We start from the raw sequence: 15214 nt of genomic DNA, 5'->3' as shown, positions 1-15214 counted from the left end.
TCTGAAAACTTTATAGAACCGAGATTGGGTAGAATTGGACATAGAAGAGAAATACTTTGCTACGGGAATATTTGCCCTTTCCAAGACTGTATTCAGTCGCGCCGCCAGCAGTAGGCACGGGTAGGCACGTGCCTACGTTGGATAATTTTCGACTACTTGGAGGGCCTCCAAATTTTTAAAAACGTGCCTATAGAGGCCTTCAAACAAAATTTTATAGTTTATATTTCTATCTGTAAAAATCTAACACCACATCACACAACTGTTTGACATATTCGCTACACTATGCTGTTGTAAAGTACAAGAGAGCATTTTCAAAACCAGTTTTCTTTATATTCTAAAGAACAAGATCCCCCGCTAAAGTGTTGACCTTTGACCCCCAGGCTACACCTTTCTTGCATAGAAACTAGAAAGGACACTAGTCGAAAATTCCCCTCCCTACCTAAAAAAGGTAGGCGGCATGCGTCGCGGAGAGGAATAAAATTTTCCAACTCTAAACTAGTATCAAGAACACCCAAGATTAAACGAGAGTAACTTTTTTTGGGTGTACCTTGTATGATCAGTTCCCGGTAGAGCAGTTCTCGAAATACCAACCGCAATTCCAAAAAACAGCGGCGTTGTTCAAAACTGCTGTTTTAGAAATAGCGGTGGTTGTGTTGAGTTTCGAGCATTTCTTAACAATACAGTTATATTCGTTGGTTTCAAAAACTACGTTTTTCTGACATCATTTAATCAGTTATGTGACCTACTGTGTGAACTGATCGTGTTTTCGAATTTTTTTGAAGTACACTTAAATATTGTACTATTCTTAGGCTGTATCAGTTTACATTTCTCATACCAGTAGAGAAAAATAATTCGAGAAAGCTTATTTTATTTCGAAAGTAGATAATTGCAATCAGTAAACAGTAATTTTTTGGAAAAGGCATGTTATTATTTGGGAAGTAAGTCAATGAAGATAAACAGCAATACTTTGGAAAAGTCGTAACATTGTTTCCAAAATATTACTAACCTAAGTCTAACCAAACGAAACAAAACTTAAAAACCCAACCTAACCTGATTTAATACTGTTTAGTTGAAATAGTCAACTTTAACCTAACCAAATTATCCATATCTAAACTAGTTCAATTTGAGTTCATTTAACCCAGCTGGGCCAGCTAAGCTTACACCATAATAAACAACTATCGTTTTTCGCATATCTGTTTTACTGCTCTTCAAAGAACTGCTGTAATGGTACGCTGCGTTTACGAGAACCGCTGTATCGGTAACTGCTGTAACGGGTAAACTGCCATTTCGGGAAACCGCTATTTATTGAACTGCTGTATGAGGACCGCTATTATGAAATCCACTCATACGGGAATCGCTCATGTGAGAGCTTCCAGTTACGAGTATTTATTGCCAATGAAAGATGGCTTTCGGGATCTAGTAAAATATTATATTGTTGTTTTGTGTATTCCCGTAGCCAATACAGTTTAAGAAAGAAGTTTCAGTTCCCTGAATAGAATTGGAACACGATTACGTACTACAATGGGGGAGGAGAGGTTATCAGACTGGCCATACTTTAATTAACCGAGATAAATCTAACTAAATAAGAGACTATCCTATCTTAGTGGTTCATGAATTCGGAAAAGCTTCGAAAAGAAGAATTTCATTCTTTCACTAAATTTATAAGAAGGGTCGCTAGGACACGGTTGCCAAAAACTCCGTACTCTTAATAATCTCACAAAAAAGGAAATACTTAAATCTGGAGATATTCGTCAAAATCCTGAAACATATTCCAAAATTATGCACGATAAATTTTCAAAACAAAAGGGAGGGGGCCTCTAGATCATGCTGTGCCTACGCGAGAAATAATCCTGGCGGCGCTACTGACTGTATTCTATTAGAAGCAGGTTCGTATTACACGCCAGTTAAATGATATTACGGTTGGATGATTTTTCAAATAAAGTTAGTTAAACACTTCGTTTACTTATTCTCTTAATGGATTTAGTTAGAGCTCGATTAAACTTCATGCTTTCAAACCTTCGTTAAAATTTAATGTTTGAACTTTGAGGAGAGAAATCTATTCAAGAAACCAGAACTTTCTTAGGTCGAGCGTTTGTATTCCAATGTTCCCAACGTTGACTGTTAGGCCAAAGTTTCCAAGCACTTTTTGAAAATAGGTGCGTTGAGGGGAGGGGGGGCACCTCATTGTGCTTGTGCTCGGATCACAAAATAGACTTTATTGATTGAGTATTCTTTCAAAGAAGAAACATATTCCAGGATATTGAGATAAAAATTGGCAGCTCGATGAGGAAAAGTTAAGAACAATAGGGCCATTTGATGTTATGAAGAAAAATCAATATCAGAAACTAAAATTTTTCTTCACTCTTGTAAAATGAAGTGTATTTTAATTTCCAATTTAGCTTGGAATGTCTTTGTCGTATGCTTACAATTAGCTCTTATTTTAAAATCAACGATCACGTTTTAGATTTGAAAAAGCAATTTTTATTTGCATCTACCGTTTCCAAAGAAATTAAAATTCAACATGTGCTTTTTTCAATCTGCGACCGGTAAAATACAACTGTTCTTTTTGTCTTTATTTCAAAACTGTCATAATGACGTTATATCAAAACCATGACTATTTATATTTTTGACGGTTAAGACATTTAATTTGTATTGTAATGCTAATTAATTTCATATTCGATTGCAATTGTGTTTAACATAATTATCATAGTATATAATTATGACCTATAAGTTAAAGGGAACTTTTGAAGTGAGGTTGAAAGGAGCCATTTTGTTGTTCGTGTGTTTGATTGAAGAGCAAAATATTTTGAAAATTTTCGAAGCATTCAATTTCGTCTCGCGACGTATTTTATGTTTAAGCAAATCCGTTGAAGAATATTTCGGTTGTGACCACGGCTACTGTTCCTGACAACAGCATGAGAAGTAAGTAGAAGGGAACGCTAACGCTACTCAGGTCCAAATCAGCCGCGCTTTTCATGGGTGTCTTCCAAGTGACCTGTCCAAATAAGTGACGCACCTCGAGATCCAGATAGTCCAACGCCTGAGTTTCGAATAATGGTTCCATGCTGCAATAGAACGTTCATCAAATTCATTAATCATTTTATGATCAAATGCATACTGACATCAGTTGGGAAAAGTAGAGCCCTCCATTGCTGAGAAATACTTCTTTATTCTCTGGATCAGATGTCAAGAATTCTCCCAAGATCCAAACCAGAAAAGTGTCTCTAGTGATCAGAGCTTTTTCTCCAGAAAGTATTGGAATGTATCCATCGAGGGTTAGATATTCCGCAGGACTGGTGAAAATATTGTCTTTGTCGAGTGCGTCTAGCCATTCCTTAACAACTGGGTCCTGCGTTGCCTACAGATACGCAACAGTGACTTCGGAAGAATTGAATAACTTAACACGACAACGCCTATTTACCAATATTTTCAGATACTCGAGAGTTCTGGTTTCTTTGAACATGGTGGGTGGAATTCCCGATTTGATCAAGTCCAAGAGGGTGTCGATGCGATTGTAACTTTCCGTCGTGAACTCTGTCCGCAAGAAACAACCCAAGAAGAACAGAATGAAAGTCACTCCGATCAGCCACGACGCAGCGAGCAGACGACAAGTAATGTGCGGCAAAATGGATGGAATAGCTGTGGAACGTAATTATGTTTGATTATAGTGCTACCCCTTTTTCGTTATGGTAATGCAATCTCCGCTAAATAGATTGTGGAAACTGACTCGCACTTAGATTTGACGTAATGGGAAAGATTATTTTCAAATGTAAGCGAGCGGTTAATCACTTACGTTCGGCGCACAAGAGCGACGCGTTGTCCCAAACATTTCCCAGGGTTTCTCGGGCCATTTTATTGACAACTTTCTTGGTGGGCACTGATTTGTATTTGTTGGTTACGACGGAGTGAATGACGAGCAAAAGTGACAGAATGACCAAAGTGGTCACAATTAAAATCACCACCTAATTGAACCGAGAATAGATTTCAATGAATTGGGTAGTCATAGGAATGTAAATGAGCAAAATTTACTGGAGTGTCCATATTTAAGAAGGACAAGGAAGTGGACAAGACTCTTTTCGGGGCGGCTGACACGATAATCATCCTGGCAGTTTCAAACACCGAAGACGGAATGAAATGTTCCTGTTGACCATAGAAAGTCGAGAGTGGAAAGGGAATCATGAAAATATTTGATTCCTATAACCAGAGTTTAGTAGGATCATTCAAACTTTGTTAAATGTGTGTAATTTAATTCAGTCTGATTTTTCTTTCAGTTTCACTTACATTCAAATCATCAGGTTCATTGTGTACTTTTTCAAGATTCAAAAAGTCAAGTTTATGCTCTTCGAAAGATACCCTATAAATCATCGACGAAATTAAATTACAATGAGGAGTCCACAAGTTGGCTAATATTCCTTTCCGAGAGACAGAATTTGGTTGGTTGTGGGAATCATGGTTTTTGACTACGATTTCAAAAATAGATCAAACCCTATCCCTATTTGATTTTTCCGGATTTTTAACATATAAATAAAGCCTTCTCGATTAATGGTCAAAAGTTCCAAATTGATCGAGTCGAAGGAGGCAAAGAATTTAGTAAAATTCTCGAACATTCGCGCACACATTTGACCTAACGACTATGGAACGTTTACAGCGCAATTCTTTCGCGCTCGGCCCAATTAACAAATTTAAAGTAATGTGAAAAATACTTCAGGTTTAGGGATCGTTTTATGTATTCCGCTACGAAATTGTAAGTTGCCCCTCCTCGCTCCATTTCCCACGATTCCTGACAATAAAAGTATAATTTCAATTAAGAAACGCCATTCTGCGAGACACGCCACCAAATGGATGTTGACATATACTCACCGTAATTGTCGTCGCGTTTATTGGAGTTTCTTTTGCGTACCTATAAGAAACATTTTACTTTTCAAATCGACGACAGCATATTGTATTTGAAAATTGAAAATATTACCTGTATTTAAAATATCGGTTATTTCCAAGAAATTCGAATGGGTTCATTGTCATTTTGGATTCCACGATAATCCTAGCAATTAAGTATTCAAAGCGAAAGATTCGAAAGCTGTAAAGAGTTGCTGATAGATTTGCGATTGTTTACTCTGTCATGTCGCTGAAAACAAGGGCTCTGCCCCATTGGACCGAATCGCATTCGGGCGAAACCAGTCCCAATCAACCGAAAACCCGCACTTCTCCGGGTTTCGGATTCGATCCATTGGGAGAAGAATGCATGCGCACATACACCCGATGGAACTAAAATGAATTTAATTCCCGGGAGCGCAGAGCGCAAAGATTGCATCTTTGCAAGCAAACAATTTTTTTGACTTATAATAAAATAATGGTCAAAGAAATTGAGCAATAATACACAGGTTACAATAAACCTAACCAAACCTAACCTAACATAACAATGTTTTGGAAAAGGCATATTATTTGAGAAGTCAAGAAGCTAAACATGAATATTTTGGAAAAGGCGTACCATAGTTAAAAGTTTTATAAAATATTACTAACCTAACTTAACCAAACCAAACCTAACCTAACATAACAGTAATGTTTTGGAAAAGGCATATTATTTGAGAAGTCAATGAAGCTAAACATAAATATTTTGGAAAAGGCGTAGCATAGTTAAATGATTTGTAAAATATTATTAACCTAACTTAACCAAACCAAACCAAACCAAACCAAACCAAACCAAACCTAACCTAACCTAACATAACATAACAGTGTAATGTTTTGGAAAAGGCATATTATTTGAGATGTCAATGAAGCTAAACATGAATATTTTGGAAAAGGCGTACCATAGTTAAATGATTTATAAAATATTACTAACCTAACTTAACCAACCCAAACCTAACCTAACATAACAGTAATGTTTTGGAAAAGGCATATTATTTGAGAAGTCAATGAAGCTAAACATGGATATTTTGGAAAAGGCGTACCATAGTTAAATGATTTATAAAAAATATTACAAACCTAACCTAACCAAACCTATAACCTATCAATAAACCAATTACAACCAAACCTAACCTAAACTGACTATAAAAATGTTATAAAATATTCCACCTCAATTGAAACCCGCCGTTGGGCTAAATTTTAAAATTCTAGCCAAACATTTTCTGACGAATGCGATTCTGTCCAATGAGATTCGGTTGAATGGGAACCCCCCGAAAACGAGTGAGTTTAATCGTAGGAAGGTAGAATGTAAACGCTCAACTCAAACAGAATGAAGTAAAAGGATTTTTTTTGTCACTTTTAATTCACTTCTATCCGGTAAAGTGTTATTATTTAGCAAGAGGCTATAATTGTTGGTTTAAGTTAGCGTTGAGAAAAGACTTGCAAGGGTGTGGTTATACGCTAGGGTTGGTTGCTGGAAATCTTCGCATACGCTTTCTGCTAACCACTTCTATTTTCTCAAAAAAGGGTAGTATGACAACTTAAAGAAATCATTAAGTTTGTTTCATTGTAAAAGTTAACTGGAGTCCGACCACGAAAGTCTAATCATAGCATTTTTGTTATGAAATAAACTCAGAGTTAGAAAAGTCGAACACGTGAATGTTAAACGTGGAAAACACAGGTTTTCTACTGGAATATTTATCTTTTCTAAGATTGTATGGTAAACTCATATTACGTACACCATTCAAAAGCACTGTGCTCATTATGATTGGCCGGTTCTTCGTCGAGTTTAGAGGCAAATAATATAGGTCAGGTTTCACTTAATGATATAAAGCCTTGGTACGATTTCCTTTTTGAACTTTGAAAAGAACATTCGATAAAAAAAACCAAAGTTTGCTTAGCGATTGTAATGCGAAACCTTCGAAGACTGTGAAGAGTTACTGATAGATTTCCGATGATTTATTTTGTTATGCATTGGGAAAACAGTGTGTTTAATCTTAGTAAAGTACAAAGTAAACGCTTAAACTCTCTACACTAAAACAGAATGAAGTAAAAGTTTTTGTTTTGACTTTTAATTCGACTTCTAATCGGTTAAGTGTTAGTATTTTAAAACGTTATAATATTTGATTTAAGTTAGCGTCTAGAAATGCTTCTAGGGCGCGGTTTTACGCAATTTTACTATTATTCCGGGAAATCGACGTTCTGTATTTGATAAGCGACAATTAATTTAGCATAAATGTAGGCAAAACGTTAAGGATAAGGCGAAGACAGAAGTAACAAACCTATGATCGATAATAGTTTGAGAGAGTTGAAAGAATATTTTTTTTTAAGTACAATTATGGCATCAAGTAATTCTCGACTCGTTCCATGGCTGATTTTTAGTGCAACGCGTCATCGAGAGCGCTTGAACCACTCTTACTGTTAACCACCGACTCCCGCTTACTAAACTGTTGCTGGGGTTTAAAAGGAATCGCGGAATAATTAGGCGAAATCACAAAGCTTGACGCGACATTGAAAATTGATTAACTTCCACAATTATTATTAAACGACGCCTTAAACCCGGAAAATCTGTTCAATATTTCTGAAAGTTTCATAAAACCCAGATTGGGTAGAATTGGACATGGAAGAGAATTACTTTGCCACGGGAATATTTGCCCTTTCCAAGATTAAATTCTATTAGAGGCAGGTTCATATTACATAACATTTAAATGATATTACGGTTGGATGATTTTTCAAACAAACTTAGTTAAGTACTCGAAGTGGACAAGACTCTTTTCGGGGCGGCTGACACGATAATCATCCTGGCAGTTTCAAACACCGAAGACGGAATGAAATGTTCCTGTTGACCATAGAAAGTCGAGAGTGGAAAGGGAATCATGAAAATATTTGATTCCTATAACCAGAGTTTAGTAGGATCATTCAAACTTTGTTAAATGTGTGTAATTTAATTCAGTCTGATTTTTCTTTCAGTTTCACTTACATTGAAATCATCAGGTTCATTGTGTACTTTTTCAAGATTCAAAAAGTCAAGTTTATGCTCTTCGAAAGATACCCTATAAATCATCGACGAAATTAAATTACAATGAGGAGTCCACAAGTTGGCTAATATTCCTTTCCGAGAGACAGAATTTGGTTGGTTGTGGGAATCATGGTTTTTGACTACGATTTCAAAAATAGATCAAACCCTATCCCTATTTGATTTTTCCGGATTTTTAACATATAAATAAAGCCTTCTCGATTAATGGTCAAAAGTTCCAAATTGATCGAGTCGAAGGAGGCAAAGAATTTAGTAAAATTCTCGAACATTCGCGCACACATTTGACCTAACGACTATGGAACGTTTACAGCGCAATTCTTTCCAGTGGCGTCGCTAGGCCTTTTTGGGGGGGGGGCTATAGCCCCCCCAAATTCCAAACTTAGCCCCCCCAAAATAATCCGTAAACCCTACCAAAAATTCCTATTAGCCACCTAAAATTCTGTAGCAATATAAAAAAATTTCAATATCAAACAGTAAAATAAGAAAAGAACAGATGGAGACAAGTAAAATGTTTTATGTTCTTTCGAAGGGAGTGTCAATAGTGTGGACTAAAAGCTAACCAAAACTAAAAATAAACCTAAGACGAGTGAAAATCCTTTATAATCGGTTCCGTAGTCTTTATCAGTAAAAGGTTGTATATCTTTAAAATACGAATAATTTCACGTTGACACAAATTTACGGATAGTTATAAAGGTCTACACATTTTCCAATGAACCCATTATGCAATAGACCCAACCGACAAATCTTTTCAATTTTTATAACGGCTCAGATCTCGTTCTCAGGTTTTGAGGCGAGAAAGGGATTACCTGATTGGCTTGATTTTGACATGCGCAGAACCTGTTTTACCCCAAGAGTCAGACTCTAATCCAATCAGATAAATAGGAGATTTATTTTCGTTGCTCAACTACAGTCCAGTCTGGGAAATAGCACACGTTCACTGGTCCAAAACCAGTTTATTAATTGCTTGGACTAGTTTTTTAATTCAAGAAGTGGGGGTTACTGGCCCTCAGGACCAGTTTACTAATTGCAAATCTATAGAACAATGGCTGGGACCAGTCCGGAGACCAGTTAATTATTTCGGGGACTAGGGGGTCACTGGTCCCAAGGACTAGTTTGAAAAATATCCTTATTTCCCAGACTGCTACAGTCAACTTTGTTAGTCACGTGATCCTATCCCAACTTGTTTATTTGTTGGTTGGGTCTATTTTTTATATTAAGTTCTTATAATAACTTTCAAATAGTTTGCCCAGATTTAGCCCCCCCCCCCAAATTTCAAACCCTAGCGACGCTACTGATTCTTTCTCGCTCGGCCCAATTAACAAATTTAAAGTAATGTGAAAAATACTTCAGGTTTAGGGATCGTTTTATGTATTCCGCTACGAAATTGTAAGTTGCCCCTCCTCGCTCCATTTCCCACGATTCCTGACAATAAAAGTATAATTTCAATTAAGAAACGCCATTCTGCTAGACACGCCACCAAATGGATGTTGACAGACTCACCTTAATTGTCGTCGCGTTTATTGGAGTTTCTTTCGCGTACCTATAAAAACATTTTACTTTTCAAATCGACGACAGCATATTGTATTTGAAAATTGAAAATATTACCTGTATTTAAAATATCGGTTATTTCCAAGAAATTCGAATGGGTTCATTGTCATTTTCGATTCCACGATAATACTAGCAAGTATTCAAAGCGAAAGATTCGAAAGCTGTAAAGAGTTGCTGATCATAGATTTGCGATTGTTTACTCTGTCACGTCTCGGACTTGCAGAGGTTAACGGTAATAGTTAGTATAGGGCGCTGTCGGTTAGCTGTGGCATAGGGGCTAGCCACCACCCCTCTATGCATTGTAAGGCGTTAGATAAGTGGCAATAAGTCGCAAGATGACTTGGTCCAATTAGCTAGCTGAACTTAACTTAACTTAACTTAACCTAAGCGAGTGAGTTTAATTGTAGGAAGGTAGAATGTAAACGCTCAACTCAAACAGAATGAAGTAAAAGCAATAATTTTTTGGTCACTTTTAATTCACTTCTATCCGGTAAAGTGTTATTATTTAGCAAGAGGCTATAATTGTTGGTTTAAGCTAGCGCTGAGAAAAGACTTGCAAGGGCGCGGTACTGTTGCTGGAAATCTTCGCTACGCTTTCTGCTAACCACTATTTTCTCAACAAAGGGTAATATGGCAACTTAAAGAAATCATTAAGTTTGTTTCATTGTAAGAGTTAACTGGAGTCCGACCACGAAAGTCTAATCATAGCATTTTGTAATGAAAAAAAGTTAGAAAAGTCGAACACGCGAATGTTAAACGTGGGAAACATAGGTTTTCTACTGGAATATTTATCTTTTCTAAGATTGTATGGTAAATTCATATTACGTACACCATTCAAAAGCACTGTGCTCATTATGATTGGCCGGTTCTTCATCGACTTTAGAGGCGAATAATATAAGTCAGGTTTTGCTTAGTGATATAGCGCCTTTGAAAAGAACATTCGATAAAATAAACCAAGGTTTGCTTAGCGAGTGCAATGCGAAACCTTCGAAGACTGTGAAGAGTTACTGATAGATTTCCGATGGTTTATTTTGTTATGCATTGGGAAAAGAGTGTGTTTAAACTTAGTAAAGTACAAAGAAAACGCTTAAACTCTCTACACTAAAACAGAATGAAGTAAAAGTTTTTTGTTTTGACTTTTAATTCGACTTCTACTCGGTTAAGTGTTAGTATTTTAAAACGCTATAATATTTGATTTAAGTTAGCGTCTAGAAATGCTTCTAGGGCGCGGTTTTACGCAATTTTACTATTATTCCGGGAAATCGACGTTCTGTATTTGATAGGCGACAATTAATTTAGCATAAATGTACGCAGAACGTTAAGGATAAGGTGAAGACAGAAGTAACAAACCTATGATCGATAATAGTTTGAGAGAGTTGAAAGAATATTTTTTTTTAAGTACAATTATGGCATCAAGTAATTCTCGACTCGTTCCATGGCTGATTTTTAGTGCAACGCGTCATCGAGAGCGCTTGAACCACTCTTACTGTTAACCACCGACTCCCGCTTACTAAACTGTTGCTGGGGTTTAAAAGGAATCGCGGAATAATTAGGCGAAATCACAAAGCTTGACGCGACATTGAAAATTGATTAACTTCCACAATTATTATTAAACGACGCCTTAAACCCGGAAAATCTGTTCAATATTTCTGAAAGTTTCATAAAACCCAGATTGGGTAGAATTGGACATGGAAGAGAATTACTTTGCCACGGGAATATTTGCCCTTTCCAAGATTAAATTCTATTAGAGGCAGGTTCATATTACATAACATTTAAATGATATTACGGTTGGATGATTTTTCAAACAAACTTAGTTAAGTACTCGCTCTCCTAATGGAATTAGTTCATTAATATTTGCGTTCGGGTTTAACTTAATGCTTTCAAGCCTTCATTAAAATTGAACGTTTGAACTTTGAGGAGAAAACTCGATATCAGAAACTAGAATTTTACTTCAAAAATTATATTTTTAACTTCAAATTTAGCTTGGAATATCTTTGGCGTATGCCTATAATTGACTCATTTTTGCTAGGTGTGGTTATGTAACCAGACCTAGCTTTGCGATCGACGTTTTGGGTGTGTGTGTGTGTGTGTTCGTGGCACCGGGTACAAGAAATACAAGCGTGGTTAGGAACAGACTAAAGTAAGATCCGCTATCACCTTGGTGCTCATATTGCTAAAGAAATTGCGAAAGAAAGTACATTTGCGCTATTATAGGCCTATGAGTTTACAGAAGTTTTCCTGACTTTAGATGGACGTAAAACAAGTTTGTCGGAACCTGATTTATGAAAACAACCGCTTCCTGGTCTTGGAAGTATTGGGAATGAAACAACATTGACATCTTCGGAGAATTCACCCGGTTGTATGCGGCAACCCTTAAAATTTATGTTAATTTGATGGACACCTGTATCGAATTCCATTTGTTGAAGGCGTTTCAAATTGAAATATTTTCTCTAAACTCCGGGTTTTTTTGTTTAACGAGGGCGGATAGGGGCGCAGTAGCTAGAATTAGGGATCCGTTCTCAGGCGGAAAAATTACTATTTATAAAGGCAGGGTTGCTGTCTTTTTTATTGTTATAGTTGTCGTTGAAATCTTTTCCTGACCCTTCAATTGGTTTTAAGCTACGTGTGTGGAAAACATACTGCCTTCTACGATTATGATCTGTTTGTTGTTTGTGTGTGGAGGTTGTGATAGACGATAATACCTTTTTGGCTATGTGTGGTAAGAATTTAATGTACCCTTATCGTTGTCCATCTCGAATATTTGAAAACATGAATAATGCACCTGCGAAACTAACAAACCCTACCAACCCCCAACCACACCAAGTTAATATGGAAATTGTGTTTACGTGACTTGTTAAAATAAACTATGACATTTTAGATTTGAAAATGCAATTTTTATTTTTATTGACCATTCAAATTGTATCTGTGCTATCATAAGTTTATCATGCCTCTAAGTAGAGAAATGGCTGCTACTCCTATGGCAATAGTGTTTGTCTGTCTCCCTTTAATGAAATCCTATACTCTCTCCGTATCATTTATCACCTCAACTTCAATACAAAATTGTACTGCCTAGCCTAGCGTTTCTTTATCCCATTGGATGATTTTTTTTTCACTGGATCAACAAGTTTGTTGATATAGAACTCGATATTTTTGCCATTAGGTTTAATTAAATGAGTCTGAATATTAATGAAGCGGAACATTCTATCTACAATATAACCTTTCAACATTTACAAGAAAATTCAATTTCCCTAACTTACTTTACTAGTGTGAAATTTTGCTTTATCTCTAATCTCCTTAGCGATAAGGCTACGAATTTATCCATAATGTTTAATTAAATACCGTCTTTAAAAAACATTAGCACGCGACACAATACACCGTCGCCGTAAAAAATGTAAAAACCATCAACGTGGATGATTCCTCCATGCTCAGCCTAAAATTAGCCCCGCCTATGTTACTTCACTCTCCACCGCTGTGGAGCGCTGCTTCAAAAGTTCGTTCTCGGTCGTGGCGGCGCCGAGATTTTAGAATTTTTTCTCTCAATTGGCCATATGTCTAATCAGCGCCACTAGCGGATGGTCTGAAAACTACTCCCATAGAGTCTAGGTATATTTAAGCGGGTTTGCAGAATTTCCGCCAGGTGGCTCGAACGCCGCGCCATCTGTCGGAAATTCTGCAAACCCGCTTAAATATACCTAGACTCTATGGGAGTAGTTTTCAGACCATCCGCTAGTGGCGCTGATTAGACATATGGCCAATTCATGCGAGCTCGGTGTCACAACTTCCAGAACTAGAGGCTATGGCTAAAAGTCGGATATAGGATCTTGATGTTTATTATCTTCCTGTGTTAGCGTTAATCAAAGCTTAAAATATATTTTGAAAACTAGGTCTGAAATCAGGTTATAGCTATTTTCTCCGTGCGAGTTCTGAAAATCTTACCCCCCTCACATTTTGCCAAATCGACTCTTATGGCCGCACAAGTCTTAACAAACTGGTTCATAATGTCATGCAGACGAAATTATAAATTAAAAATAACAAGTTACAACTGAAAAACGATCTGAGAAAATAAGGCGGTGGCCCTGGAGTCCTGGACAAATGTCCTTTTTAAAAATTAACTGGGCCAGTTTAAAAATTAAACGTTTTGGGGTCCACTGGCCCTGTGGCCACTTAAATAATTAAAAACCATCCAATGTTTCACCATTTTAAGTGGCCAATGTCAAGTTTTTTATTTAAAAGTGCTTTTTTGGCTCTACTGGCCACATGGGCAGTTTAAAAAAATCCTTATTCCTCAGCCTGTCCGCCTGAAGAGGATTATAACGAAATCCCCGCCCTTTCAATGTAATATTCCGAATTCAGGAATTATAAATCAGAGTAAGTATTGACATAGTAAAGAAACGTATCCTGAAATTCCTCCTTACTCACCAATTATACTTTTCGCTAAAGTGCGATAATCGTTTGTTGGTATGAGTTTCATTTCGAAGTTGGATGATGAGTGTTTTTATATAAATTATTGCTTTTTGGGGTTGTGAGTCTTCCTTAGTCCTCATTCCGCTCAATTCCATTGGCGAGAGCGGACGGGTTATTCCTTCAGTTTACCAGGGAGCCAATGGTCCGCGTACCTTCTATTGGGTCCGTCTGATGATCCCCCTCCCACGATTTCTCCAAATCCAGCTATAACAAAATCTTTCAAATCTCGACAGCCCTAAAGTCAGGGAAATAAGGACATTTTTTAAACTAGTCCTTGGGACCAGCGACCCCCTAGTGTCCTAAATAATAAACTGGTCTCAGGACTGGTCCCCACCTTTGTTCTCCTATAGATTTGCAATTAATAAACTGGTTCCGAGGACCAGTGACCCCCACTTTCTGAATTAAAAAACTCGTCCAAGCACCCAGGCTACGTTCAGTAACGAAAATCTCAAGGAAATCGCTGTATTCTTGATGTTTGGTTGATGGGCTCGAGACGTCACAGTGACGTAGAAGGTTGTTGAACGGTAAAGTGACATTTTGAAGTTAGCGCTGTTTTCAAATATGGACTTGGGGAAACGTATTACCCTCAAAGCTCAAATGGCTCGTCTCAATTAACAGGCTCGCAAATAATGAATTTTTTTAAGAAAAGTATGTCTATTTGAATGGGGGGAAGTAGTTTTGTAAAGAAAACTAATACAATTAATGTAGGAATAGCATCATTGGAATTTAAATTTAAAATCCAGCGCCAAATTTTCGTCTGCCAAGTGCCAAGTGTTCAACAATCAAGCGCTACGTCACGCCACCAAAAAAACCATATCGATTAGATGGTTTTTTTGATGGGTAAGCGCTGAGCATCATGACGTCAAAACCGGAAACTCGAAAAATCGTACAGTAGGGGAAATCTGACATCGCTTAGTAAGCGCTTTCATCAAAGAGGGTTACTGAACGTACCCTGGTTTTGGAGATGGACCAGAGGAAGTGTGCTATTTCCCAGACTGAGCCCAAGTGCTTTTTCGGTACATTTTATAGTTTTCAGCACCAAAAGTATACTTTTTATTTTTTGAGAGTACATTTACAAATTCCATATTACGCCGCTATGTGACGCGACATTTACTATTGGGGAAAGAACGTTGCCAAAAGTTTAAGGAGCAACACACCAACCAGGGTGGGAAATAAGGATTTTTTTAAAACTGGACATTGGGCCAGCAACCCCCCCCCCCTCCGATTTAATTTATAAACTGGTCCAGGCAATATTTAAACTGGTCA

At 37.1% G+C, this 15214-nt stretch overlaps 1 protein-coding gene and 1 long non-coding RNA gene across 4 annotated transcripts; one reads left to right on the top strand and one right to left on the bottom strand.

Moving 5' to 3' along the window:
• Positions 1 to 2458: 2458 nt before the first annotated feature.
• LOC149678753 (uncharacterized) lies at positions 2459 to 14350 on the bottom strand. Of its 3 annotated transcripts, none has more exons than XM_089836715.1 (10): positions 13904 to 14350; positions 4967 to 5087; positions 4861 to 4900; positions 4704 to 4780; positions 4282 to 4354; positions 4030 to 4194; positions 3794 to 3962; positions 3422 to 3639; positions 3123 to 3358; positions 2459 to 3065 (listed from the first exon to the last, which is right to left on the bottom strand). In XM_089836715.1, the coding sequence occupies exons 1-10, from the start codon at positions 13953 to 13955 to the stop codon at positions 2855 to 2857; spliced, it is 1362 nt and encodes a 453-aa protein (XP_089692841.1). In that variant the 5' UTR covers positions 13956 to 14350; the 3' UTR covers positions 2459 to 2854. The 3 variants fall into 3 exon arrangements, with proteins under 3 accessions (XP_089692841.1, XP_089692843.1, XP_089692842.1); XM_089836717.1 differs by having other exon boundaries at positions 3164 to 3358; XM_089836716.1 differs by lacking the exon at positions 13904 to 14350 and adding an exon at positions 6639 to 7637.
• LOC149678754 (uncharacterized) lies at positions 10908 to 12376 on the top strand. The gene is made up of 2 exons (XR_016366146.1): positions 10908 to 11624; positions 11733 to 12376. It is a non-coding gene; the product is annotated as an uncharacterized LOC149678754 (long non-coding RNA).
• Positions 14351 to 15214: the final 864 nt, after the last annotated feature.

Source organism: Phalangium opilio, unplaced genomic scaffold (assembly GCF_054372755.1).
Source record: "Phalangium opilio isolate 3A_F unplaced genomic scaffold, DU_Popi_V2 ptg000042l_1, whole genome shotgun sequence".
Lineage (NCBI taxonomy): Eukaryota > Metazoa > Arthropoda > Arachnida > Opiliones > Phalangiidae > Phalangium > Phalangium opilio.
The sequence above is the reverse complement of the archived record's forward strand: the minus strand, read 5'-3'. Positions and strand labels throughout refer to the sequence as shown.